Source organism: Gymnoscopelus braueri (genome assembly GCF_963280865.1).
Source record: "Gymnoscopelus braueri genome assembly, chromosome: 18".
Taxonomy (NCBI): Eukaryota; Metazoa; Chordata; class Actinopteri; order Myctophiformes; family Myctophidae; genus Gymnoscopelus; species Gymnoscopelus braueri.
This window is the reverse complement of record NC_137618.1, coordinates 4498491-4524897: the sequence shown is the minus strand read 5'-3', so window position 1 is coordinate 4524897 and position 26407 is coordinate 4498491. Positions and strand designations below refer to the sequence as shown.

Here is a 26407-nt window from a genome sequence, read left to right as displayed (position 1 = left end):
TGGGTTGAGTGGGTTGGGTTCCGTGACAGGGTGGGTGGGGTCGGTTATGAAAAAACTTGACACGCGCATCACTACTAGGCAGGATTTTTTTTCAGTTCTTTTTGTTTCGGCCTGGCGAGAGTATGTTTTGCACCCTGACCGTCCGTGTGTCCGTGTCCGTGTTTTTCTGTCTGTGAACAGCTAATCTCCGGCACTGTTGGCCCGGCCGCTGCGAAACTTTGCCCACACACTCCCTGGATGCCAAAGCCGAACCTCTGCCCCAAATTTTTCACATGGGCCTGTTATAGCGCCACCAGGAGGCCTTTTTTGCAAAACAATTTTTTTGACAATACTCCTACAGATTTTGTCCAAACATCACGCAAATCGGTCCACAGTATCTCTATAGTCATTAAACGAAACGGGTCTTTCAGATTTTTCATATTTCATCCTGATTGGCTAAAAATGGCTTCCAAAGTTTGCAGGAGTGCTCCGTTTTGAACAAAATGCCTCAAATCATGAACACAGCGTGCAATTTCCGTGAAATTTTGCACACACATTCCTTTTAGGCCGAGGAAGAAATGCCACTTGGCATTTTTCAAATCAGCCTCATGGTGGCGCTATAACAGGCCGATTCGTGTTTTTACCTAGAACTGCACCGATCTGTGTTAAACTTTGTATGTGCACTCCCTACAGGTCAAGGAAAAACCTTTGCCCTATAATGTGTGAGGCATTTCCAACAAACATACCGTGTTGCTCTGCTAGGGACACACACACACGCCGTCTCTCTCTGGTGTCACTGACTGAGGCCGTTTCTCAATACCCGAACTTGTCTGTACTCCCGTCCTCACGAACTCGTGATACGTCATCAGTCGCTGCCCAAGTACTGTTCCAATCCTAAGTTCGCATTTGCCCAAGTACAGACCAAATACCCGGATGTGAACTTGATCCGCCCCCTTTACCGAGCATGCTTCAGACTAGACTCGCTGAGGACTTTTCACAGCAGATTGCCCAGAATGCAACACCGCACCGGACCACCAGCGCTTGAAAAACAGGACCAATATGGCGGAGACCGCGGTAAGAAATGTCAGAATTATTTTTTTGTTTTGCCACAGAATGTAATTTTACGATTTATTTTAGGCTTGAATGTTGTTAATTAACTTCAAATCTGTGGCTGATTTGTGCACCGAACTTTCGGACGTTTGTGTAGCCGGCTAACCGGTGTTAACCCGGCCGCAGATGACCGGCCCGTCAGACCACTACCCCGCCTAAGAAGCCTTATTTGCGGCCAGTCCTTTTGAAAGTGTCCGCTGGTTCAGCTGGGTCTTCTTTGTAGTGGTTCAAATGAGATCTAATTAGTTCTGGATATATTTATTGGACTTCTATTATAATAGTCTCAGCCAATTTTGGGGAGATAGAACTGCCTCTGACTAATGTTTGATATGTGTTTATGCGAGTAGTATTAACGTAATTTTACTTCAATTGAAGGTATGCGTCCAGGGAGTTCTGTGCTGAGCTGTCAACGAGACTTTTCACCAAGCAAGAGGACTTCATCCAGAGAAATATGCATGTGTTTATCAGTTGTGGAAAAAGTAAATTTTTTACTTGAGTAAAAGTAACAATACTGCAATGTAGAAATACTCTGTTACAAGCAAAAGTCCGGAATTAAAAATGTACTTGAGTAAAAGTACAAAAGTATTGGTATAAAAATGTACTTAAATACCAAAAGTTGAAAGTAATCCTTATGCAGAATGTCCCATTTCACAAGTTTTCTAATTTCTATAAAATGTATAGAAATCTTTTGAAAATAGCAGACCTACAAGTCCTACAAGTGAGCTTGTGATCGGCTATTTTCTAATGGCCGAAATGTAGATATGGCTCAAGTGGTTAATGTATGTTTTGTAATAATAATCTAAATCTACAAAGTAACTAGTAATTAAAGTTTTCAAATAACTGTAGTGGAGTAAAAGTACAACATTTGCCTCTGAGGCATAGTGGAGTAAGAGTAGGCTACTGCAAATTGGAAATTGGAAAGTAAAACTACCTCAAAATTTGACTTATACAGTACTTAAGTAAATATACTTAGTTACTTTCCACCACTGGTGTTTATTAATATTTGTCAAGCTTGATTCATGTCGTACGCCTGTACATCATTCATGTATTTTTTATTTTGTCATTCCATCAATTTCACTCTGGTTATTTATATTTTGGAAATAAAATTGGAGGTCCACTCTTATTTGTGTGCGATTTTGTCTGACTATAGGCCATGCCACTTTGACTTTTGTATGTGTGAATGTAAGTTTTAACTTATTTTGATGTGCAGACCTATTGTTAATTATAGTGTAGCCTACTTAGGCTGTTTACTTTTAACTAATATAATCCACAATGACGACACTATATTTTCAAATGTGTTAATAGCCTTAGGCTAAATGTTGTGTGTGTGTGTGTGTGTGTGTGTGTGTGTGTGTGTGTGTGTGTGTGTGTGTGTGTGTGTGTGTGTGTGTGTGTGTGTGTGTGTGTGTGTGTGTGTGTATATGTTTATTCGGTTATATATGTTTATTCTGTTTAGTTTTATATTCTATAATATACCACTCACTCAATACACAAGTGATACAGGGAAAGAAATTATTACAAAAAGCCAGAGAAGTGCCATATTACAACATCACGTCGCCTCGATCGCCAGCCTCCCGTTCTGATCAACTTTATTCCACACGGGTAATTATTTGGTCCAGTGCTCCCAGACCCTTGCCAACGCAGGCTTCTCACCCGCAATCGCCTCCTGACTCCAGCAGGTATGAGGTATGCCAACGGATACAGGATAGGTGGGCACTATGGGCATCTCGATGTAAAACTGGCTATTTTGTCCAAAATGTAAAAACATTAAATATTTCAAATATGGTCTTAAGTAAAGTACAGTATACATGATGTGAACATGCACGGTACATCATTATCAGACTTAATTAAGTCTAATAGTAGGCTAATACGTTTAACCATTTGAAACCTCTGCAGCGGAGGGCTGCGCCGAAATGAGGTTCCACAGCGTCGCGTGCAGTCAAGTGACGACACGGGCGAAAATTGGTCACTATGCATGATTATTACATTTTCCCGCACATCGTATCCAAACAGTAAAGGTAGTCCAGATGTTTTACATTTTAGCGGCCAAGAAAATGCGACGACGCGTTGAAACAAGCGTTTAAATCGCTTATTTAGTCAGCCTGTGCCATGTTTTCCCAATGCAATCTTACTGGAGCAGTACAGCGCATGCGGACGGGGGTTGACTGGCCACAGGTTGACTAAAAAAGCGATTTAAACGCTTGTTTCAACCCGTCGTTGAAAATGACTTGGACGATAAAATGTAAAACATCTGAGAGAAGGGGGGCTGACCTTTACCTTTGTGCGGAAAAAGGTAAGAATCATGCATAGTAGTGGCCAATTCGCCGGTGTGGTCACCTGCCTGTACACAGCGTCGGGTCTGTAACACCCTGCCTGCCCTGTCTGCTCAAAGTGCAGAGGCAAGATCCGCCAGGGGAAAAAAACAAAAATAATCAACATAAGATTAGCAGCCCCTCACTCTTCTGTTGCCTATGTTTTCAAATGAGCCTCATTTGCTAATCGACCGAATTGTAAATGAGGACCATTTGAAAACCGGTTTGGCCACCGACAGGCGCACAGAACGCATGGATGCATATTTATAGCAGAAAGAGCTTCAGATTTAACTATCCATACTCATTCAATTTTGAACCGATTCTTAAAATGAAAAATTCTCTATTAGCTGTGAAGGGTCTACTCTTCTTTCATGTGTATCAGATCATGATTGTTCGCCATCAAACAATATCAAGCAAAAAGAAAACATCGGCCGTCCTTTTCTCCATTGCACAGAGACGGGCACCTCTCTCCATTCAGAAATGTAATAGAAGAACCGTCGTCCTAAAACACCCTGCCCCGGGTCTAACCCGGCGGCCTCGGTCCGCGAAAAAAACGGGGCAGTGTGTTTTGGGACGAGCGTTCCGTTTTCCACCTGGAATGGCTCGGTAATTCTCAATAGACTTATCACCCGTTGTTGCGCGACCCCCCGCCCGCTTAACCCCCGGGGGGGTTAAGATTCTGGCCCGGTCAACGTTAGAATTCACCTTACGAAAGTGGCTGTGGAGCCTCATAGGAGCTATAGCCTACAGCAGAGGGAGAGGTTCCAAATGGAGCTAGTAATAAAACAATAGTAAAAGGTGGTAGTATAATAACTTAATATTCCGATTGGAGCTAAACTATCACGTTATCCTTCAACTTCTCGTTTATGCTCCCAAATGACTGGATATGCAGGTTTTGTAGCAATTGTAGAAATATTAGACCTTGATTGTCGCATGTTTAAGCATGTTATAATCATATATAAGCTACTTTACCTTAGAACATTTTTCAAATATTTAATTTTTTAACATTTTGGACAAAATAGCCAATTTTACATCGAGGTGCCCAGATGTCCCTTGTGCCCACCTATCCTGTTATACCCTGGTGGCCGTAGGCCTAAGTCATTTATTTGTTACACAATCGGTCAGTATCATAATAAATAAATACCAAATGGAATATTTCTATACGTTTTTTTCTATAAAGAGTAGGCTAAATACATTAAATTAACAAAAACGATGTTTTAACATTTATATACCTAGATATACGTTAATATATCTTATGTTTATATAATATCATTATATTGTAAAATGTATGCTGTGTTTTACAAAAACAAAAGATCTACAAGCTAACACCGCGTCACTCAGCAATGCGTTGTTAGCTTGTAGATCTGCTCTGAGCATATCCACACTGTGGACGAGCTGAGATGGTGACGTCACCGAGAACGGTGCGTTCCAACTACCGTACTCCCGTACTCCCGTCCTCGCGTCCTCGCAAGTTTATACTCCCGAGGCGAACTTGCAAGTCTGAACTTCCAAGGACTCAAGTCCGTGCTTCCCAAGTTCGGGTATTGAGAAACGGCCTGAGTGTGAACTGCATAGAGCCCTGGTGTGAAAGCATGGGGGTGTGTGAAGCGAGCTGGTTAAAGTGCGTGCCGGTGCGGTGACAGGACGTTTCAAAATAAAGGTAAACCAAATGTACAGGAAGTGTCAAAATAAAGGTATCCCAAAATAACGTAAATAAACAGATCAACTTCAAACCAAAATAATTGAAGTTAAAACCAGCAAGTGTTTCCTTTTTCTCTTTACAAAAACGGCATATTCAATGGATGCTTTTACTTTATTAAAACTTGCAACGAACACACACACCTTTTCTCTCTTTACTTCCTCTATAACAACAACATGGCCGCAAGGCATGCTGGGTAACTCTTAAAGGGACATAGACCTAATAACAGTGCAGCTCCGTCGCTACACTATTAAACCATTTTACTCTGATTAATAATGTTAAAACTTGATTATATATATATATATATATATATATATATATATATATATATATATATATATATATATATATATATATATACACACACACACACACACACACACACACACACACACACACACACTATGTTGCTCAAACGTCATTATTATAAATGTATACCCATACAGAGTGTGTGTGTGTGTGTGTGTAGTTGCAGTTATCCACCGTAATCATGCATACGATCGATGTACAATACGTTTTAACATAAATATTGGGAGTGAAATGGTTTAATAACCAAAAAACACGCACTTCCAGTATTGTAAGTGTAATTATAAGTAATGTTATAAATTTATATATCCACCATAATCATACAAACGATCGTCGATACAATCAATTTTAGAGGAGCTAGTACCAGTTTCCCTGTAGACAGACGACCCCCCCCCCTCCTCTTTTTGTACATATTTTGTATTTCCTCATGCTTTTTTTTGTATATAATTTTTATTTTTCCATGCTTCCCCCCCCCTTTTTTTTGTACATATATTTTTTAAATGCTTTTTTTTGTACATAGTGGTACTTTTTCTGTATTATCTGTATTTTCATGTTGATTTTTGAACTGTTTGGTTGCTACTATATATGTCTATGAAATTAACTCAAGGACCCCAACGGAAACAAGTCCGCAAGGACTTTTTTGGCCGGACCTTTTAGACAAAAGCATTATAAATGTAACTGTGTTGTTTTACATTCTTTTGCCTAATAAAAATTTCAATCAATCAATCAATCAATCAACATTATTATTGAGAGAAATGTGTTTAAGAAAAAAACACGCACTTCCGGTCCCTCACCACACACAACAGCGCTCATATATCAGCGCTCACACACAGTGTTGCCAGATTGGGCGGTTTTCCGCCCAATTGGGCTATTTTAAAACTCATTGGGCTGGGATAAATAGCCTTGGGTGGGCACATCAAATTTGGGCTTGTTTTAAAGTTAAAACAGCCCAAAACAAGCCCAACAAGCCCAAAACAAGCCCAAAAAAATCGCGCGCGCGCGCGCGCACATGCACTCTCATGCACGCGCGCGCGTGGGCTGGTTTTTATTGCAATGGGCTGGTTTTAAGGGCTGCTTGGGCTGGAAACTGTCATTCCGATCTGGCAACCCTGCTCACTCACTCTCTCGTCTGCGAGGACGCAGCTGGGTGCTATTGGTTCTTACGACCACAGTAATGGCGTGTCACGTAGAAGGAGCATAATGTTGTCATAGTTTTCATTCCAACTTAGTGTTTGTATCAAAAATGCGTCGATGTGGATTTATGTCAGCATGTTCCTGGTGACCAGCTGTTACTACTCATCTGACAGGTAAGTCATAACACTTTACAACTTATAAAAGTTATTTACTACTACAGCTAAAGTTATAGCTACAGCCATGGTTCACATGACGCTCGTCTGTCACGAGCCTATAGTCACAAGCGTCATGGACCCACTTGTTCCTGCTTTTTGAATATTCTCCATTTACAACCCGTACATCTACATAAACGTTCATATTTCAAATATAAAGTGCTGACCCCACGGCCACGGATGTTACAAGTTACAACAGGTGGGTCTAAGTACCCGTATCTTCAGTATTGTTCAATAAAAAGTTGTTTAATCCGATCGGTGGCCATTTTCTCATACTTTTCTCCTTTGCTTTCAACTATGCGACCCTATCGGTTGGGAGGTGTATTGCACTCTGATACATTATAACTCTATGAGAAAATGGCCACCAATCGGATTAAAAAGCTTTTTATTGAACAATGCGGAATATACGGGTACCCACCCGATTCAACTTGTTACATCCATAGCCATGAGGTCAGCACTTTATATTTGAAATGTGAACGTTTATGTAGATGTACTGGATGTAAATGGAGAATATTCAAAATCCAGGAACCAGTGGTTCCATGACGTATAGCTACAGCTACACTGAAGGAAGTACGTTACAAAAGTTAAGTAGTCCAGTCCATGTTATGCAAATTCATTGAATGTTGTATTGATCACTTGTATTAGTTTACTGACATTTTTCGACATTAGTTTTTTGTTTGAGGTGTGTTTGGTCTGCTCGTTTTCGGGTGAGTTGAATGTTTCAACGGTCATCGATCGCCCATTTAAACATGCTACGTGCTATGTAGCATGTTATGTAGCATGCACAGCATGTATTTAGAAGAACTTGGACTTAGATTTAGAAGAACAGCTGACATTAAGTTCATCTGTTAGAATAACTCCTTGAAACATTCACTTGTTTATAAAATATCACATTTTAGTACTGTATATATGTCAAGCAGAAGACGTTTCAAAGAGTAAAATAAAAATAAAACGGGTCAATTTCACTTGATGACCCTAGAAAGATTAAGCATTATTCTTGTTTTTGTTATGCATCCCTACGGGGTTGGGCCTTGTATCTAGTTTGTGTCATGAAAGCATCCACACAGTAATAATAATAATAATAATATTTTTTATTATAATTATTTCAGGTCAATTCTGAGGCGTCAACTGTATGAATACTTTTCATTTATCCACAAGTTTCTTAGGGAGCTTAGTGGGGAAACGATTATGGACTTGACTTCCTGTTGTCATTAATTCAATACATTTGATTGATCCGTGTCAGGTGTGTTATGGTTTAAGTGCCATTAAAATATAATACACAGACTGTCAGTGTCTCAAACTGATGTCATTTTATTTGCTAAAAGAAAACTCAACGATGGTCAATTATTTCTCCCTGAACCCCACTGTTCAAAAATATAAAATTCAGAACTTAAAACTTAAAAAATAAATAGATCGTACAAGCTGTAGTTTTCATGGCGATGTAGAATATAATAAAAAGCTTGTCTGAAGATTTGCATTAAGTATTCCGGGGGGGTGGGGTGGGTGTGTGTGTGTGTGTGTGTGTGTGTGTGTGCGCGCATATCCCCCTACGGGTATGGTCTAGTTTGAGATAATCACAATTATTTGTGCATAATCATCACATTTTCAAATATTAAAAAACAGAAATAGCAGATCTACACATTTATAAGCTTGTAGATAATCTTGTATAAAGTTTGTATCTTGTATAAGTAGGAAATTATTAAATATGTCAGTAATGTAAGTTATTTGTCATAGGCTATCTGCCTGTGCAATTTTTGATTATGAAGCCTAAATGGTCAGACAAATGTCATTTTTTATTCATAATGTTCCAATGCTCAATGCCAAAAACACAATTAAATTGTTAAACGCAATTATTTGTGTGACAATTAATCGTCAATTTAAAGTTTGTAATCGTGACAGCCCTAGACCTGTATTCCATCAAACCTGTGAGCTTTGGCCCACAGTACATACAGAGCCTCCCATTTTAACACCATTGTTGATTTGATAGATTTCATGTAATAATGTTAACTGTTGTGTCATGACTCTGTGTTTCAGACGGTTACAAGAGGCGTGTTGCTGCTGCTGCTGATGTAGGCAACATCACAGGCGTAAGTCTTGAATATTTAACTAATTTATTTGACACAAAACATTTTTTAAATCCAATTTGACCCTCCAATACAACTAGTATCCATATTTCTATTAAAAATATGCGTCAGAGAAGCAGGACGCAGGGCTAGCAGCATCACTGAGTATACACCCATGTCCACCCATGCCCTTTCTCAATCAATCAGGCCTGGAGAGGCGTGCCCTTGGTGTACACAAATATTAAACTAATAAACCAATAATCTATCAATCTATAATCTATAATTTATCATAACAACAATCATGATAATAAATAATGAGAATAATCAGAATAAACAAACAGTGAAATGGCTTCTACACTTACATTTGTTCCTCACTGTGCATACTGTATATTGTTGCTGTCGGGCAGAAACCTCTTATCTCAACTGGTTCAAATCATATCTTGTCGGTAGGACGGAGTACGTCTCCCTGGGAGGTTCTAAATCTCTCACCCAGCATGTCAACTGTGGCGTCCCCCAGGGATCTGTCCTTGGTCCCACTCTGTTCTAGCGTGGTAGACCACACCCCCAACGAACTGCTGATTGACTGACTTTTTTTGTCAGTCAACGGTACTAACTGTATATAGAAAACAACCCAACCCCCGCTGCCACTCCATCATTGTCATCATCTTCATCATCACCGCCCTTATCCACTCTCAGTAACTGCCTGGAGGAGATCAAGGCGTGGATGAGAGACAACCAGTGGCGTAGGCTGGAATCTAATGTTGACTGGGCAGAATCTGTATCCCCCCCCCCCCCCCCCCCCCCCGCATTGTGGTACACATGCGCGTGCGTAGCGCACAATTTAAATCTTTTTTAAATTAATTAAACGACCATAAAACAACATTAACTAGTCCCCCCGGGAATCCGCGATTCCGCGATCGCGGAAATTACCACGGATTTGAAGGCCATCCGTGGATTTAAAAGCCGTCCGGATTACAAGCCATAGTGCAGAAAACAAGAAAAATCTCTGTAAAACACCGCCGTATGGAGAAGTATTCTCTCTCTGTCTCAGGGCAGTGTGAGCTGCTGCTAAACTCCCCCCCTACCCCTCCTCTCACACACACAGGCACGTACAGGGTACATCCACACATCTCCGTCAGAGTCCTGCACGGGTCCAATTTTGAGAACCCGCGCCCGCCCCGCCCGTCAATACTCAGATCCGCAGACCGACCCGTCACCCGTGATAATTTCAAAATACGAACCAGACCCGCCCCGCCCGTCAAATAAACGACCCGTTGTCCGCCCGTTTACCCGTGTAAAATGTAAATCCTATTGAAAAGTGTGTTGAAAAAGATAGCCTTCAACAACAGCGCTACATTCAGTGGTCAGGTTTGTACAGAAATCAAGTGAAGACGGAGGAGCGAGCTTAAGCCACGCGCGAACGCGCATCTACGCAGCACACATGTGTCGTTGTTTACGTCATCAAATACTTTTAATTTGAAGGTTTAACAGGATGTTCAATGTGTTTTTGTGAGTTAAGATAACTGACCAGCATGCTCCATGCAGTTGTGCTGTTAAGTTACACAAGTTACGTTGTTTGGGCGGAAACAGTGCTCTCTGATTTTCACAATAAAATGATACCCGCCCGCGATTAGTTCAGTACCGCCCGTCCCCGTACCCGTGATCTTATCAAAGTAAAATTTTCACCCGTTTTCACCCGTCAAACGCGGGTACCCGTCGGGTGTCTCTTGTAGTTTCCTTACAGGGGACATGCAAGGCAGACGTTCCAGCACAAACACAACAGTATAACACATGCACTCTATTTCAATAAATGTAAACGACCTTATTCCTTATTTATTTGTGGTGACTGAGTGGCCTGAATACTATGTACTGTTTAGTTTATCCCTTCTGAATAGCTTATGTGAGCACAATAAAGAATAGAAGATGAATACATTAAATTACTATCCAAAATACATTATAATGAGCATTATGAGGACCAGTTATATGAAGATAAGATATAATATAATATTATAATGAGCATTAGTGAGGACCAATTATATGTAGATAAGATATAATATCATATTATAATGAGCATAATAAAGAATAGCAGAATAATAAATTAAATTACTATCCAAAATAAATGAGAAGTTTATTTTTTATTAATTCTACAGTTTCACACACAAACGTGGGCTACAAAAAACGAAACATGTCTGTGCTTTATTGTCATAAATTGCACTCTTCTACAATATGAATCTGTCATTCATAATTATTGATGTAATTCATGTGGGCAACGAGACCAAAGTTATTTTGGTCTCCTTGTAGTTTGTTTAAATGTGTTTTCTTATTTACTTATTTATTAATTATGGTATTCCCTTATTCTTTAAAAAAGATGTATGTTTTATTTTACCTTACTTATATATTTTATGCTCCAATTGTAGCATAAAATATATAAGGTAAAATAAAACGTAAACATTAACTGCTGTTCAGCAGCACTTTGTAACTCATGTTTTGAAAAGTGCATAAGTTATACTTTTTTTTATATGTCAAGGCACCTTGACATAAAATATTAATATTATCCAGTGATAGGAAAACATTAGATTAGCTAATGTTTTCATATCACTGGATAATATTAATATTTTATATTGCACGTGCGTAATGTTTTCATGAGGAGTAGTAGTGTTATGCAGTTCTCACTTGTCTTGTACAAATAGCACTAGACAAAGAACTACACTTCCTGAAAAACGGCGCTGCCCACCAGCTGCTCAAAGCTCCGGAAGATATCAAAGTAACGTCGGATCCAGAACAAGGGCTACCGTCACGTAGCGTACCGTTGCACGCTAGCGTACGTTCATGTGTGGATGTACCCAGAGAGAGAGAGAGAGGGAGGGAGAGAGAGTGAGAGTGCTGCAAACTACAGCCCAACTTCAAAGCAAGTTAACGATGGCTCGTTGACCCCAATTTGACCACTAGGCAATCAACACTGAACAGCACTAATTAATTGCAGCTGTGATTCTTGTGTCTGTCCGTGCAGCCTAGATATCAAGTAATTCCCTGTAGAGGCTCTCTCCCTCATGTTCAACTTCAAGTGTGACTTCTAAGTTCTACTTCTCCTCAAAAGGACAACTTTATCATTTCCCATCCTGAATGACAAGCCTATTATTATTGCATTTGGCTATGTGCAATAACTGCAAGCCAATGTTCAGAGGCATTGTCAGTATTTGTGTCGTGTCCCGCCGTATCCCAGGGACTGTCTTCTCGCATAGGCTGATTTTCCAGCAGAGCTGAAAGAGCAAATGAAAGAAGAAAAAAAATTGTCTAAATTATTCTAAACCCACTATAGCAATCTGGTAATATCAGGCTACATATCACTTAAATGTCAGAGCTTAACTCGGCATGTAAATATGAAATAAATGAGTTAATGTGAAGTGGAATCGAAAATAACAGTGCAGTCCTCCGAGCGCTAGCCGAATTTGGCTAATAATTAGCTTGTATAACGTTACTAAACACACTGTTTTTAACCAAACGCAGTAATGTCCGCTATCGATTAGTTATCGACGCAAGTCACGTTATTACTCCCGTAATTTTCATGTATTGTACATCCCAAAATAAAATGTATTAACCATGTTATGGTGCTGTGATGACTTTATATTTTAATAATGTGTATACATCGCAGTTCCCGCCCACTTCCTGGTTCCACTTCGAAATACTCAATGCATTTTTCCCATTGACATTTCCAAAAATATTTATATAAATTAATTTAAGCCTAGAATCAAGCCATCCAGGGTCCTGGTGAATCATGACCGTAAACCATTTTTTTCTGTGATTTTTTTTTTTTTTTAATTTTATATTTGATATACTATATTTAATAAATACCCTTTGTTTTGCCGTTTTCAAAAAAGTTTTCACAGAATCAAACGTTTTATGGTCATGATTCACCAGGACCCTGGATGGCTTGATTCTAGGCTAAAATTAATTGATATAAATATTTTTGGAAATGTCAATGGGAAAAATGCATTGAGTATTTTGCAGTGGAACCCGGAAGGGGCGGGAACTGCGATGCTCTATATGAGCACTTTAAACCTATATGCATCGGCTATTTGAAAATAGGCGATGTGGAAATAGACGATCTACAAGCTCACAACAAAATAATAACAAATAAAGAGCAAATACCAATATTTGCAAGCAACGAGGTCGCTTATAATTAGTATACATGGCAACACTAGTTAGAGAGGTGTGTGTGTGTTGAGGAATGCAAAACAAGCGTTTTCTTTGCAAACAAACACATTTACACTAGCGTGTGTGTCACCTACATAGTCAATCTATATATCATTTTAAAGGTACGGGCCTTGTGATTAAAATGACGCAAACCATTCCAAGATAGCATCAAAACTGACGCTAAAATCAGCGTAACACAAAACATGTTTAATGAAAATAGCAGATATACATGCTCACAACGCGTCGCCGCCTTGTGAGCTTGTAGATCTGCTATTTAAAAAAAATGATTTAATACTTTATTTAGAAAAGACATTTATTAAACCAAATGGACCTATTTGGGTATTTTGGGTATTTTTTTTCATGTAAGCCAATAGTTAAAATGTTAAACTTGTATTTATGCATTAACAACTCAAGCCCTGTTTCAAACGAAATTAGAAGACAAGTTGTGAGCTTCACTTTTATAAAGGCTAATAATAATAACTTTAGTGTCAACTGTATTCTTGACTGGTTATGCAGGAATGCACTAGTAGTGACTAAGTTAATTGTGATGGAGATACAAATAGATCTTTCAAATAGGCCTATTTGCAGGTGATCAGGTGCAGATTAATGTAACATTGTACCTCTGTTACTTACTGTATGTTTGCAAATGTTTGAGATGATGAGCACTATAGATTTTTGGCACAAAGTTTTTTAGTCAAGATTTTAGTCTGGTGGATCATGATCATACTTGATGTTCAGTGGTCGTGGTGTAAATATTTTCAAACATTTTAGTACTTTTGGTACTTTATGTACATTTTTATACCAATACTTTTGTACTTTTACTCAAGTCAATTTTTAATTCAGGACTTACTTGTAACAGTACTTTTACATTGCATTATTGATACTTTTACTTAAGTAAAACATTACTAGTACTTTTTCCACCACTGTTGATGTTTTTAACATGACTGCCCTGTTTAAAAATGAATGAATATTACACTAATAACCAAGGTTACTGTAGCAACATTTTTCATGTAAGGTATTATGCTAGTAGCAACTAAGTCTTATGTGAGCTCCCTGGGAGCTGAACTCCAAGCTATCAAGTTTCAAAGCCCCCCCCCCCTGATTTGAGAACAAAGCACCCTGGGACAGCAGATTGCCCCCCTCAGACCCCCACCTTTGAGCAATGCATGCTGGGATAGGTGTTAAAATCTCACAGATCAGAGAAGAGGCACTTTGAGGCCTGCTATCTCAGTTCAATGAATTTAACTGAATCTCTACAAGGCATCATTCTATAAGCCATATCTCGAAAACTGGTGGTCAATATGTCAATTTGTAGCTATGATTCCCTGCTTTCATATGAAAACAAAAACAAAAAAAGCCTTGATGACTTATCCGTTGTCGTGGTGGGTCACATTTGTCTTGTCAATTTTTTTAATTCATATTTCTTTAGTCGCCAATAATTCAACTGTAAGCCAGTGTTTTGAGACATATTGTCTTGTATTTCTACAAAATAAATGGTAAAAATGCATTCTACATGCATAAATACAAAAATAATAAAAGATAAAAAATGATTGGATCAGTGATTGCTATCGGCCTGATCCGACCACCTCTATTTATAACCAGTAACATTGACTCAATTACTATGTTCCACGGTATTGTAGTGTTTTAGAATGGTATAACAATTAATTGTATCTATTTCATTCTGGAATTTACTTGATTATTAAAACTTAATATATTTTTGCTTGATAACTGGTAATTTCAGGTTGTTTTTAATGTCCGCGGAATATTAACGATAAGCTGTGGAATCAAGACTTGCTCTCCGTGGAATCTTGACTTTTTCTCTGCGCTTTCCTGGGGGGACTAATTAACAACACACTCTACCATCCTTCAGTGGTGGAAAAAGTACTCAAACGTCTTACTTAAGTAAAAGTATCAATACTGCAATGTAGAAATACTCTACAATTAGAAGTCTGGAATTCAAAATGTACTTGAGTAAAAGTATAAAAGTATTTGCATCAGAATGGAAATATGAAATACTCGAGTAAAGTACAAATGCCTCAAAACTGTACTCAAGTACAGTACTTGAAAATATGTTCTTATTTACTCACCTCTGTAATTTAATTCATGAATCCCAGTATCAATTCTCTTTTGGACTCCTTAGGACATGATCTGAAAGTAGCCTAAGCCTCCTACAGACTACGGTACTTAACAGGTTACACTTGGACCATTGATATGCAGGAGTCTGTAGCTTTTAGCTTTGTAAAAGGCGCGAATGGGGCAGCCAATGTATCACTGCTGTAACGTATTGGAGCAGAATTCTTTTTTCTGGCGAATCTCGCCCACGAGTTTGAGCAGCTAGACGGGGCAGGATCTTTACTGACCGGGCAGCTGCCCCACTTGCCCGCATGACGCAACGCCCCTGAGCTCAACAGTTCCAAAACTAAAGTAATTCTAATAGGCACCCCACACCAGATAAAAACATCCCCCATAACCAGCATCACCTTCTCCGGACAGGACCTTCCCCTCTCACTTTGAGGCCCACATCAGACATCTGTGCAAAATCCTTCTTCCACCTCAGAAAAATCTCAAAACTCCGCCCCACACTCACACTAGCAGATTCCAAAAAACTTGTCCACGCCTTCGTCTCCTCCAGGTTGGACTACTGCAACGCAATTCTCATCGGGATCCCTAGCAAGAGCCTTCAAAGGCTCCAGTATATTCAGAACAGCGCTGCTAGGGTCCTGATGAGAGTGTGTAAACATGAGCACATCACACCCATCCTCCGTTCACTCCACTGGCTTCCTGTTACTTTCCGGACCCAATATAAGATATCCCTGTTGACACATCAGTGTATCCACGGCAATGCGCCCTCCTACCTCAAGGAACTAGTCTCCCTATACAACCCTCAACCTGCAACCTTCGCTCTTCAAACACTAACCTCCTCAAAACCCACAAGGCCAAGCAACGTACCATGGGGGCGACCAGGCCTTCTGCTCGGCCGCCCCCGAACTGTGGAACGCCCTCCCTGTAGAACACCCTCCCTGTGGAACGCCCTCCCTGCCCACCTGAGAGCACCACAGTCGGTTGACTCTTTTAAGAGAGGACGAACCTTTTAGCATAGTATTTATTTTAGCTACACTGGTTTAACCTCTAGGCTTTATGCCCTCGTGTTTTAAATGTTTTGTTCTAGAGATGCACCGATTGCAAAATTATTGTCCGATTATTATTATTTTTTTAAGTCTGACCTGCCGATACAGTTTTGTCCAATACCGATTTTTTTTTTTAATCTAAGAAAGAACTACACACACACACGCACGCACGCACGCGCGCGCGCGCGCGCGCGCGCGCGTGTGTGTGTGTGTGTGTGTGTGTGTGTGTGTGTGTGTGTGTGTATATATATATTTGTTTTTTACTATTCTTTATTGAATAGTTGACTTTCAATGTCAATTGTTCATATACAACATAGAACAGGATGTTAAATGCAGAGATAAGTCATTCTATGTACTAGAACTCAGCTCTAGCACCCGCGCCCACTTGGCAGCGCATATCACTGGTGTAGCCAGTGGGGCCATGGCTCGGTGAGTAAAGACCCTGTAGCGCGTCTGATATGTGGCATAGAGGGGCGGATTTTAAATCTCCAGAGAAAACATCCGTGGGCTACCATTGGTTCAGCGATCTGTGCGCCCGCCCTGCACCCCTCCTCCTCCCCCAATGTGCAGTATTGAGAGCCCTGACGTCACAACATTTGGAGTGATGGCCACTGCACTCTGGTTGGTTGGAATACACCTAGGGCCCAGGTAGAACCCACTTATAGCCCACATGGGCATCCCAGTTAAGAACCACCTCGGTCCCACATAGAATTGGCTAGGTGGGGCCCACCTAAGGTCCGTTTTGGTGGTCACAAACGGTGCTAGGGTGCCCACCTCATTTGGTAGTATGCAGGGGCCTTAAGCAGCAGTAATGTAACACAAGCTTAACACAGTAGAACCGAAATTAGCAGAAATGACTACATTTCCCATGATCCCCTCTGATGGTCTATATATATATATATATATATATATATATATATATATATATATATGTATATGTATATGTATATGTATATGTATATATATATATGTATATATATATGTATATGTATATATATATGTATGTTACAGGGTGAATGGAGAACCAGGTAGATTGAAGAAGGCGCGTTCGTTTTTACCACCCACCCAGCAATTCTGTAGAAGCAACACTAGAGGGAGCCACAAGCCAGGCTTGTGCACAAACATATATGGCTGCAACCACACACACACAGTCACACACACACACACACACACACACACACACACAAGCGCACACACACGCGCTCATGCTTTTTTTGGTTTATTGAAAGCAGGACTGTTAAGATACTTTTATTGTGTTCTGGCTTTTGTTTTACTTTCTCCCTCACACACACACACACACACACACACACACACACACACACACACACACAGTGATCCATGAAAAGAACTATTCTGTCCCTATCGGTTTACAACTCAAACGGCGCTGAGTCGACAAGTGGAGCATCGGCCGGTCAGCGCGGGCACTCGCGCCTGGAGGCGCGAGGGCGCGCTTCCTCGGCCTCAAGCTCCACTTGTCGGCACGCCTCCGTCGTGGACAAGCGTGTGCACGCGTGTTCAGCGTTCCCCTAGCGTAGCTTCCTGGTTGCTATGTGGGGGGGAACAACAAAAGACAGGTCCCCGTCGGCACATCAAAGCCCCGCCTCTCCGCGTTCTCCTTCTCCTCCTCGGAGGAGGAGGACGGTTTATTTCGCGAGGAGGAGCTCCTCCTCGCCTCACGTAATAAACCCCCGCCTCGCAGTGCCGCGTCCTCCTTCTCCTCCTCCTCCTCGCGAGCCTCGCTAATAAACCCTATCTCGAAAAGCCCCGCCTCGCCCCGAAGCCCCGTGCCTAAAAACGAGCGCTCTGTCTTCAATCTACCTGGTTCTCCATTCACCCTGTGACATATATATATATATATATATACACATACATACATATAAATGGCGAAACGGCTGGGCGAAAATGGGCAATATATTGTTTGTTGTGAATGAATGGGCGTATGGGTGGCCGATATTGAAAAATATACTATCACGATATTTTTCAAGCTGTATCACGATAGACGATATTTATCCGAATTTTTCTTTTCTGTTAGTTTTTAGGATTATTTTATTATGACTATTAATAACTTATATGATGATTAATTATATTTGATTAAGATATATGATCTTATAATAATCATGGGGCACGTATAATCATTATCTAATAATCATAGAATAGTATAATGAATCATCATACATTTGATTAAGTAATGTGTTCACAGAGAGACAGACAGGCTAGTTAGATAGATAGATAGAATATTTGTGTTATGCTGATGGGTAGATAGATAATGTACATTTGTTTGTACTCAAGTACTGTACAAATTTGAGGGGTTAACTTTACTGGATTATATTAAATGTTATACTCCACTACATCTCAGCATATTGTCCTTTAGTAAACTGTAGATGTGTATAATTATTACAAAACCTGCATTAACCACTGTATCCCTATATACTTTGGCTATTTTAAAATAGCCGGTGTACACGCTCACAACGCGTGGCTTTGCGAATTGTTGTGAGCTTGTAGATCAGCTATTTTCTAAAGATTTTTAAACATGTTGACTTATTAGAGGTTGCACATGAACTCTGCAGCCGCACTGAGGCGCTCCAACACTAACACATTTGGACGTGACATTGTGTCACAAAAACCCACAAAATACACCAAAATAACACTGTTCAACAGGCTAATTAGTTAGCATTGATGACATTGACCACTCTAACGTTCATACAGGTTGTTGATAAGATGTTTAACATAGCCGCTTGAGTCACGACAACAGCGTTAGCATTAGCTGCATGCTAACGCTACCCGTCCCTTAGCTTAGCTACACGCTAACGGCCCATTATAGGCAGCTCTTGGCTAATAATCCTTAAACCCAACTAACGGCAACACAGTAATGGACATATTAAGCATTCACATACATGCTTTAGACAGTATTAGCAACAACCAGCAGCAACAGAATCCAAGTATATCAGGCCACATTGACCACGTTAGCTACATGCTAAGTGCCGTAGCGTTAGCCGCATGCTAGCGGCTTACGCCCCCCTAATCATTGAAATACAACGATCGCCTCTATCACAGTAGTGGACATAAACATGCGTTACATTAGTAGTAGGAGGCTGCAGTGATCTCAAAGTCTTGACAATATGAATGACAGGGCGATTTATTAGAGAAATGACGGTGATTGTGCTGTCCTGCTGTTACAATGACTGTGACTGACTGTGTGTGGTCACTGTGGTGTGATGTCGGCAGCGAGCTGTGCCTGTGTGTCTGAGCGAGTAGTGGTTGGTTGTGTCTGAGCGAGTAGTGGATGCTGTTGTGTGGAAACTGCCGGCCCCCATTATGACACGACCAATGAGAGTTAGCGCTTTCGTTGTTGCTAAGATACGGTGTGTGGCACATAGCATCTCTGCCCCATAGCCTGTAGATCTCTCACACATGATTGGCGTAGCCTGCGTTGCCAGGTCTGCCTTTTTTATAAGCGATTTTGGGCTTATTTGGGCGCGTTTGCATAGACCACGGCAGCGCTTGTTTCTTGCCCGTTTCACGGATGTGGCAACGAAGGTGCTCAGTTTTGGTCGCAGATGATGATGATTGGCTGTTAAAAGAACCATCCAGAAGTAAATTGCAAGCTGGTGAAGTGATTTGCATAAGTATTGGAGCATAATGCGTTTGAAAATTATATATTAATTAAAACAATGTTTTTTGTTTTTTGTTTATGATTCCAGAAGTGTTCACCACAGACCAGAGTCTCCAACACCCAGCTGTGTGTCTATGAAGAGTGACCGGTCTAGAGGACTTCCTCTTACCTTCAGTCATGAACCTGGACCTCCAGGCACAAAGTATGTGAATCCTCTTATAAGCAATAGACTTAGCTCTAGTTTTAAGCAGCATGTTTAACTGATGATCTCACAGAGGAATAACTTCACTATCCACAATGCTAAAGCATAAGATCCGGTAATGTCGACGTATCTGATTGGTGTATCTGGTTGGTGGAGTTAACGTTGCATTAATAAACTGACTTCTTCAATCACATGATTATTGAAGATAATCTTTTTTCTGATTCCAGAATCTCCAACAGAGTCTCCAACACCCAGCTGTGTGTCTATGAAGAGTGACACGTCTAAAGGAAGACTAATTGACTTCAGTAATGAACCTGGACCTCCACACACAAAGTATGTTAATCCATTACAATTTACACACTATAACGTGACACATGTGTTTACACAGTGCTAAGTTTGTGCAAATTACAAAAAAACAAAACAAGACAGAGTATTATAATAGTGTGCACTCCCTGTCCAATTATTATGTATAGACTGAAAGTTACTATGTGTGCAGTTTGTGAATGATAATTTAACCTACAACCATGAAACTTTTTTTTTAAAATTATTTTTACACACTGTCTTTCCAAACATTGTCCACTGTAACCCATAAGCTCCACCTATTTGCCATTTTGTATTTAATTAAAGAACCAATTAAATCCTGGCATTTTTAGAACAGTCTGCACAGAACCTTCTACACACTATCAACACACTTCTAAAATCCCAGCATGAGAAAAGTCTGTACATCAAAAAAGAAATAAAGGAAAAGCCTCCATGAGCCAATAAATAGGGTGTGGCTTTTCCAAGCTAAGCTCAGCTCTCCTGGAGGCCGATTCTGGAAGTGCAGCTAGGCCCCAATACATGAACGAGTGAAAACGGTTTCAAACAATGGGCGCACAGAGGTAGATAATAATAATAATAATAATACATACAATTTATGTAGCGTTTTTCTAAATACTCAAACTTTTTTGGGGAAAAAATGTTAAGGACAGTGCTATGTATGCATGGGAGACATAACTATGGCCTAACGGCCAGTCATTGTTCAGTGTCAGCATGGCTCCCCCTAATGGCCACTGGAGGAATATGAACCTGATTGACCACATGCTGTTGCTATGGTGTGTTGTGCTCAGTGCTTGGCCCCCAGTGCTGCTGCTTGCAGCTATATTTTTACTGTCTTTCTATTATTGTATTAGTTTTTTCGTTGCTGTTGCAATGTTGATCAGCCGAAACCCAAGCAATTTTACTCTCTTATGCTCGACTAATGGGACGTTACAATAACAAATATTGAATAAACCGACTTTTTCAAAAAAAAATCACACCCTGTGTGAAGTGGGCGGTGTCTTGCTAGCTAATCACAATACTGAATGGAGTCAACCAATCATGTACAAAAGATAAATACATTTATTGAAACACTCTTTATGATGGACGAAACCATAACTTGAAAAAAACAAATATTTGTTTTTTTTCAAGTTATGCTTTCTTATATAGGGCTATGCACATGTGTCATGTGACACTGGCCAATCAGAGTCCTGAATAGACTGTGATTGGCCAATCACAGCGCAGGATAATTCTACAAATTTCCTGGGCCCAGATCACAGCGCAGGAAAATGTACATTTTTCCAAATCTCACTTATAGGGGCGGTTTCACCGCCCAAAAATATGATTCCAGAAGAGCTGTAATTCCTGAAGCCCCGCCCCCTCTGTGTTCCTATTGGCTGGCCTTTAAACAGCTATAACTCCAGATGGCAGTGTTTTTTTGTTGTTTTTTTACCTTTTTTTTTCCAATTTCTCTTTTCTCCACCCACACACTCTCAGAGGGGTATGGAGCTCAATGGTGCAACCCGGAAGTGGATCTGTTCACACCGGTTTTAAAAAGTGCCGAAAATGCTCAAAAACATCGCGCACCCCCCCTAAGTGGGGGTCTGCGAACAAATGCATCAGACCCAAAAGTGGATTTATCCACTTCTGGTTTTCAAAAGTGTGCAAAATGCTCCGAAACTTCGCTTACCCCACCTAAGTGGGTGTTTGCAAACAAATATATTATGTTCCATTTTTGCCTCAGACCACCGCAAGTGGGTGAAACAAGTACTTGAAACGATTTGAGTAATTGTTTCTATATAATTGTTGTTTATTAGATTTTTTTAAAACATTTTTTTAGATGCTCATTTTTTCCATACATTTTTCGGCTTTTTTATTTTCCTTTTTTTAGGTTTCGGTTCATTTTACAGGCTGTAATTGCTTAAGCTATGTAGCTCTAAAGGCTTGTATCTTGGACAGAACGTCGAGGGCCCGTTCATCGCTGCTTGCAGCTTTAATTTTATTTGAATCCTGAAAAGTAACAGTTTTGGACATACTATGAGGTTTCCACCTGACAGACAATATGCCATATCATTATAGTATTTATTCTCTTACCTAATATTATGTCTAGGATCGTTTAGCGGTTTAGTCGTTTAGTCTCAACAACATTCCGCTGCTTGTACTTAGTGACAAATAAAACCTTCTTTATTCAGTATAATACATACTGTACATGAACACAAGTACACAGTTACTGTCAATGTCATTGTTGTTGTTCTCATTTGTCACCAGAACCTTTAAAAGAAGCAGCAAGGAAGACATGGACACGCCACCAAGTCCAAAAGGTAAGAGAAATTATTTTTGATCGAGACACAAAATTAATGTTTTAGGTTATTTATTTATAAGCTTATTTAATTTTATCGTTAGGTTATTTTATAGGTTATTAGTTATAAGGTTATTTTGTTATTTATGAAAGATATGAAATTCTGGTTTATTTGTTAGAATTGCATCATTGTTAAAGGTAGGGTAAGTGAGTTTTGTTTAAAACATGTTTTTTTTTTTTTTTTTTTTTTTAAAGGTTGAAGCTCTATATTGTGATAATAGTAATTGCCATCCACAAGTTCCCCAAGGAGCTTACTGGAGAAAAGGGGTGGGACGTCACTTCTTGTCAGTCATTCATTTCATTTGAGGGATCAAATCAGTCAACAATAATGTGGGAACACAACCTGACAGAAATCAGAAAGGGTCATAATAGTCTGCCTACTTAAAGGTCCACTGACATGGCCCAAAATGTCATAATGTAAAAGTCACGTGGTCTCTCTAAAAATAGTTTGAAAACAGACAAACATGATTGGCATTTGCTCCGAGTTCGCCTCTCGCAGTCACATCAAACAGACCAGAAAAAACTGGAAGTGACCTCAACATAATTGGTCTTTTTAACATAATTGGTCTCTTTTTTGTACTGATATGGCCATATATGGAGATCTCTATCTGTCGTTAGAGTCCCTTTTATGGGCATATATGGAGATCTCTATCTGTCAGTCGTTGTCCCGTTTATGGACATATATTCTGAGTTATTTGTTAGGGTCTGATGCCATGATGACACATTGAGGTTAGACAATACACTCCATATTTGGCCATAGCTACATTAGAAAGTCCTTATATGGTTATGGCTGATCATGGTGACATGAGCTTGACGATGTGGTTCGTCCGCCTGCCAGTGCTTAATTTGTAAATGATTAGGAGCACTTCACCCAGTCACCCATTGCAGTGTAAAGTTTGGCAAAAACCCATCCGCTTGAATGTAGCCTAATTCTCTCTCACACCAGCAGGGGTAAAACAGCGAGACTACAGGCCATTCATATGAACGGTCACTTCCTATACAGCCTCAATTTACAACTTAGAAGCTGGCCCCTTGTTTGCAAGCCTTGAAAACGGCCAGGGGGTAAAGGGTTAACTAATGTAGGCAGGACAAAAGGCGGGGTTGGTGAAATTGCAGTCATCGATTGGCTGTGAAAGGCAGCTGTGCGTTCTGATTGGACTAAACCCACAGCAGCTGTTCCGTTTGGCCATGAATCATAGAAGACATACAAATGCACAATGCCTCACGGATGGACGCGTTGTGAGCTTGTAGATCTGCAATTTTTGATACGCAACACCATGCTGTTGGTTTAAGTGAACTCATTAATTCAGTTATTTTAACTTGGAATATCTATGAACAACAACCACAGTTATGTCCATCCTTTGCTCGTTACAAGTCTAAGATGTACGCTTGCACCTTTGTTGGATAACATAAGATAAAGTTGATTAAGAAACATGACATCATCGCAAGAGCTACTTTAAGAGTGTCCTACCAAACTGTGGATATACTTGGCAACAGGAGTGACTGTTACTGTACCCTGGATGTCACAACCAGTGTTGGGGGTAACTGCGTTAAAATTATCGCTGTTACTGTAACGTAATACTTTTTTGGGTAACGAGTAACCTAACGCATTAGTTTTGCAATTAGAGTACTCGTTACTTAGTTACCTTTTCCAAAATGATGGCGTTACTTAGAAACAGTCATTTTACCTTCCACATTTAACACATTGACTGCCAGGAATTGATTAATGAATTAATCCGCCTTGCCATCGGTTGTACCTTATAGTCCATGAGCCAGACAAGATTTCATTATCAAAAGAGTGGGCAAAACCAAACCTATATTAAATTGTTCATAGGGTCAATACGAGTAAATAAATGTATGATAACCTTTCCACAGGAGTAGCTTTTTCATGGTTATCACACATTTTATTTTCCCCATACGTACATGACAGGTGAAAAAAATGTCAACATTTAAAAAAGTTATCATAATGAAACTTCCTGAGTTGATTACTTACATGAAGACAATGATTTATCGTATTACAAGTTTTCTGAAATTGCATATTTAAATATGCAAATTAGGCATTAGGAAAATATGCCTGAATTTGCATAACTTTCCAGAATCAACTTTGGAACATTGGACAAAGCCAGCGTCAACATTCTTATTTCATTTTGTTAAGATGTTGGAGTCGAAGGTTTTTAACAAGGGAATATTCAATATCTGGCTCAATTTTGGGGCTCTGGCTCATGGACTAAATGCCTAATTTGCATATTTAAGTATACAATTTCAGAAAACTTGTAATACGATAAATCATTGTCTTCTTGTAAGTAATCAACTCAGGAAGTTTCATTATGATATTTTTTTTTAAATGTTGTCATTTTTTCACCTGTCATGTACGTATGGGGAAAATAACAAAATGTGTGATAAATATGAAAAAGCTGCTCCTGTGGAAAGGTTATCATATTTATTTACTCGTATTGACCCTATGAACAATTTAATATAGGTTTGGTTTTGAATGCATAAATAGGCCATCTTGACATGGTGGAAGCTGGCTGGACTCTATCTGCCCACGTCTGGTGCAGAAAAGCTGGTAGCGAAGAAGATTGACATCTGTAGTGTGCGTAGAGGGTACATACATGCGGCAAGTGATTTCCTCCAGCTTCTTGAAGAGCTCATCGGAGACAGTCCAAGCACGGCCCAGCTCAAGGAAGGCTTCTTGGTATGTCCTGTATGACTTCAATTTTTTGTAGGTGCCCATTTTTCCACGTCCTGCAAATGCACTTACAGTGACAACCAGTGAACGCGTGCCAATCAAGGCACCAGCAACACTTTCCCCGAGTGATTGGCAAAGTTTAGTGATGTTCAGAAATCTTGTCCTGTTCTGTGTGCCACATTTTTGGTACACACGGCATGGGATGTCCTTGCTGAAACCAAGAGACAGTACCAGAACATCAGTGTCATCAGCTATGATGACCGCTGCCTTGTAGCCAGACTCTGCTGCATGGAGAGCATGCAATAGCATGCAGGTGTTGGCTTCTTCCTGAGAAGATCTCAGCTGTTTTACCTCCTCCCACTGGTCCTTGGTGATTTTGAAGCAGACTTCTTCACAAGTGACATACAGTGTCTTGTCTTGAAGTTTATCTCTGTGCTTGGGCAGTTTCCATTCCTCCACCAAGAACTTGATGAGACTGGCTTTGTTGACAGAGCTGCAGAGGAGTTTCCTCCACTGCTGAATATTGTGGCCAGAAACGATGTTTTTGAACTGGAGCCCCCCTTTCTGAATCTTTGATTGACATGCCCTTGTAAACATCAAAGACAACGTCAATCCGTTCACTATCGCCACCTTCATGCAAGACCTTGGCTAGGGTTGATTCTGCCAGCTGTGCAAATGTCTTGTCGTTCCCTTTCATTTTTTGCACCAGGCTCATTCCATCGATGATGGTTGTTGATGGTTTGGGGATTTCTTCTGCTGGAGCAACACTCTCCAACTCTCTGGCAAGAGCTGCCTTGTTTGTCTTTCGAAGAGATCCATCCCCATTAGCTAGGGTCCATGGCACTGGTCCAAGGGGAAGTGCCAACACATCTCTCATGTGTAGTTCTCGGCTCTGGGCCACCAGAACCATGTGGCCAAACAGATTCCTATCAGCCTTCAGAACTACTTCCTTTGCTTGCCCTTTGCTGCGTGTTTTTTTCCTGATCTCTGAGAATGTTTTCAGCTTCTTCTTTGTGATCTTGTCATAAAACTTTGTAGTTGGTGGAGTTGTCTCAAGACGTTCATGTTTGAAGGCTTGATAGGCTTGCTCTCCTATCTTATGAGCATCAA

The 26407-nt window shown here is 40.1% G+C and overlaps 2 protein-coding genes across 2 annotated transcripts in view; both read left to right on the top strand.

The window, feature by feature from the left end:
- LOC308105606 (uncharacterized protein) overlaps nt 1-26407 on the top strand; it is a gene marked incomplete at its 5' end in the record, with an annotated part of 123482 nt that overhangs the window by 44073 nt on the left and 53002 nt on the right. The gene's annotated exons all lie outside the window — the stretch shown is intronic.
- The window catches only part of LOC308105610 (uncharacterized protein), a 44910-nt gene continuing 25086 nt past the window's right edge, over nt 6584-26407 (top strand). The window contains exons 1-5 of the mRNA XM_080456442.1: nt 6584-6713; nt 8787-8839; nt 19839-19952; nt 20180-20285; nt 22518-22570. Coding sequence (XP_080312568.1) covers nt 19928-19952; nt 20180-20285; nt 22518-22570 — 184 coding nt within the window. The 5' untranslated portion in view covers nt 6584-6713; nt 8787-8839; nt 19839-19927. The remainder of the gene's footprint in view (nt 6714-8786; nt 8840-19838; nt 19953-20179; nt 20286-22517; nt 22571-26407) is intronic.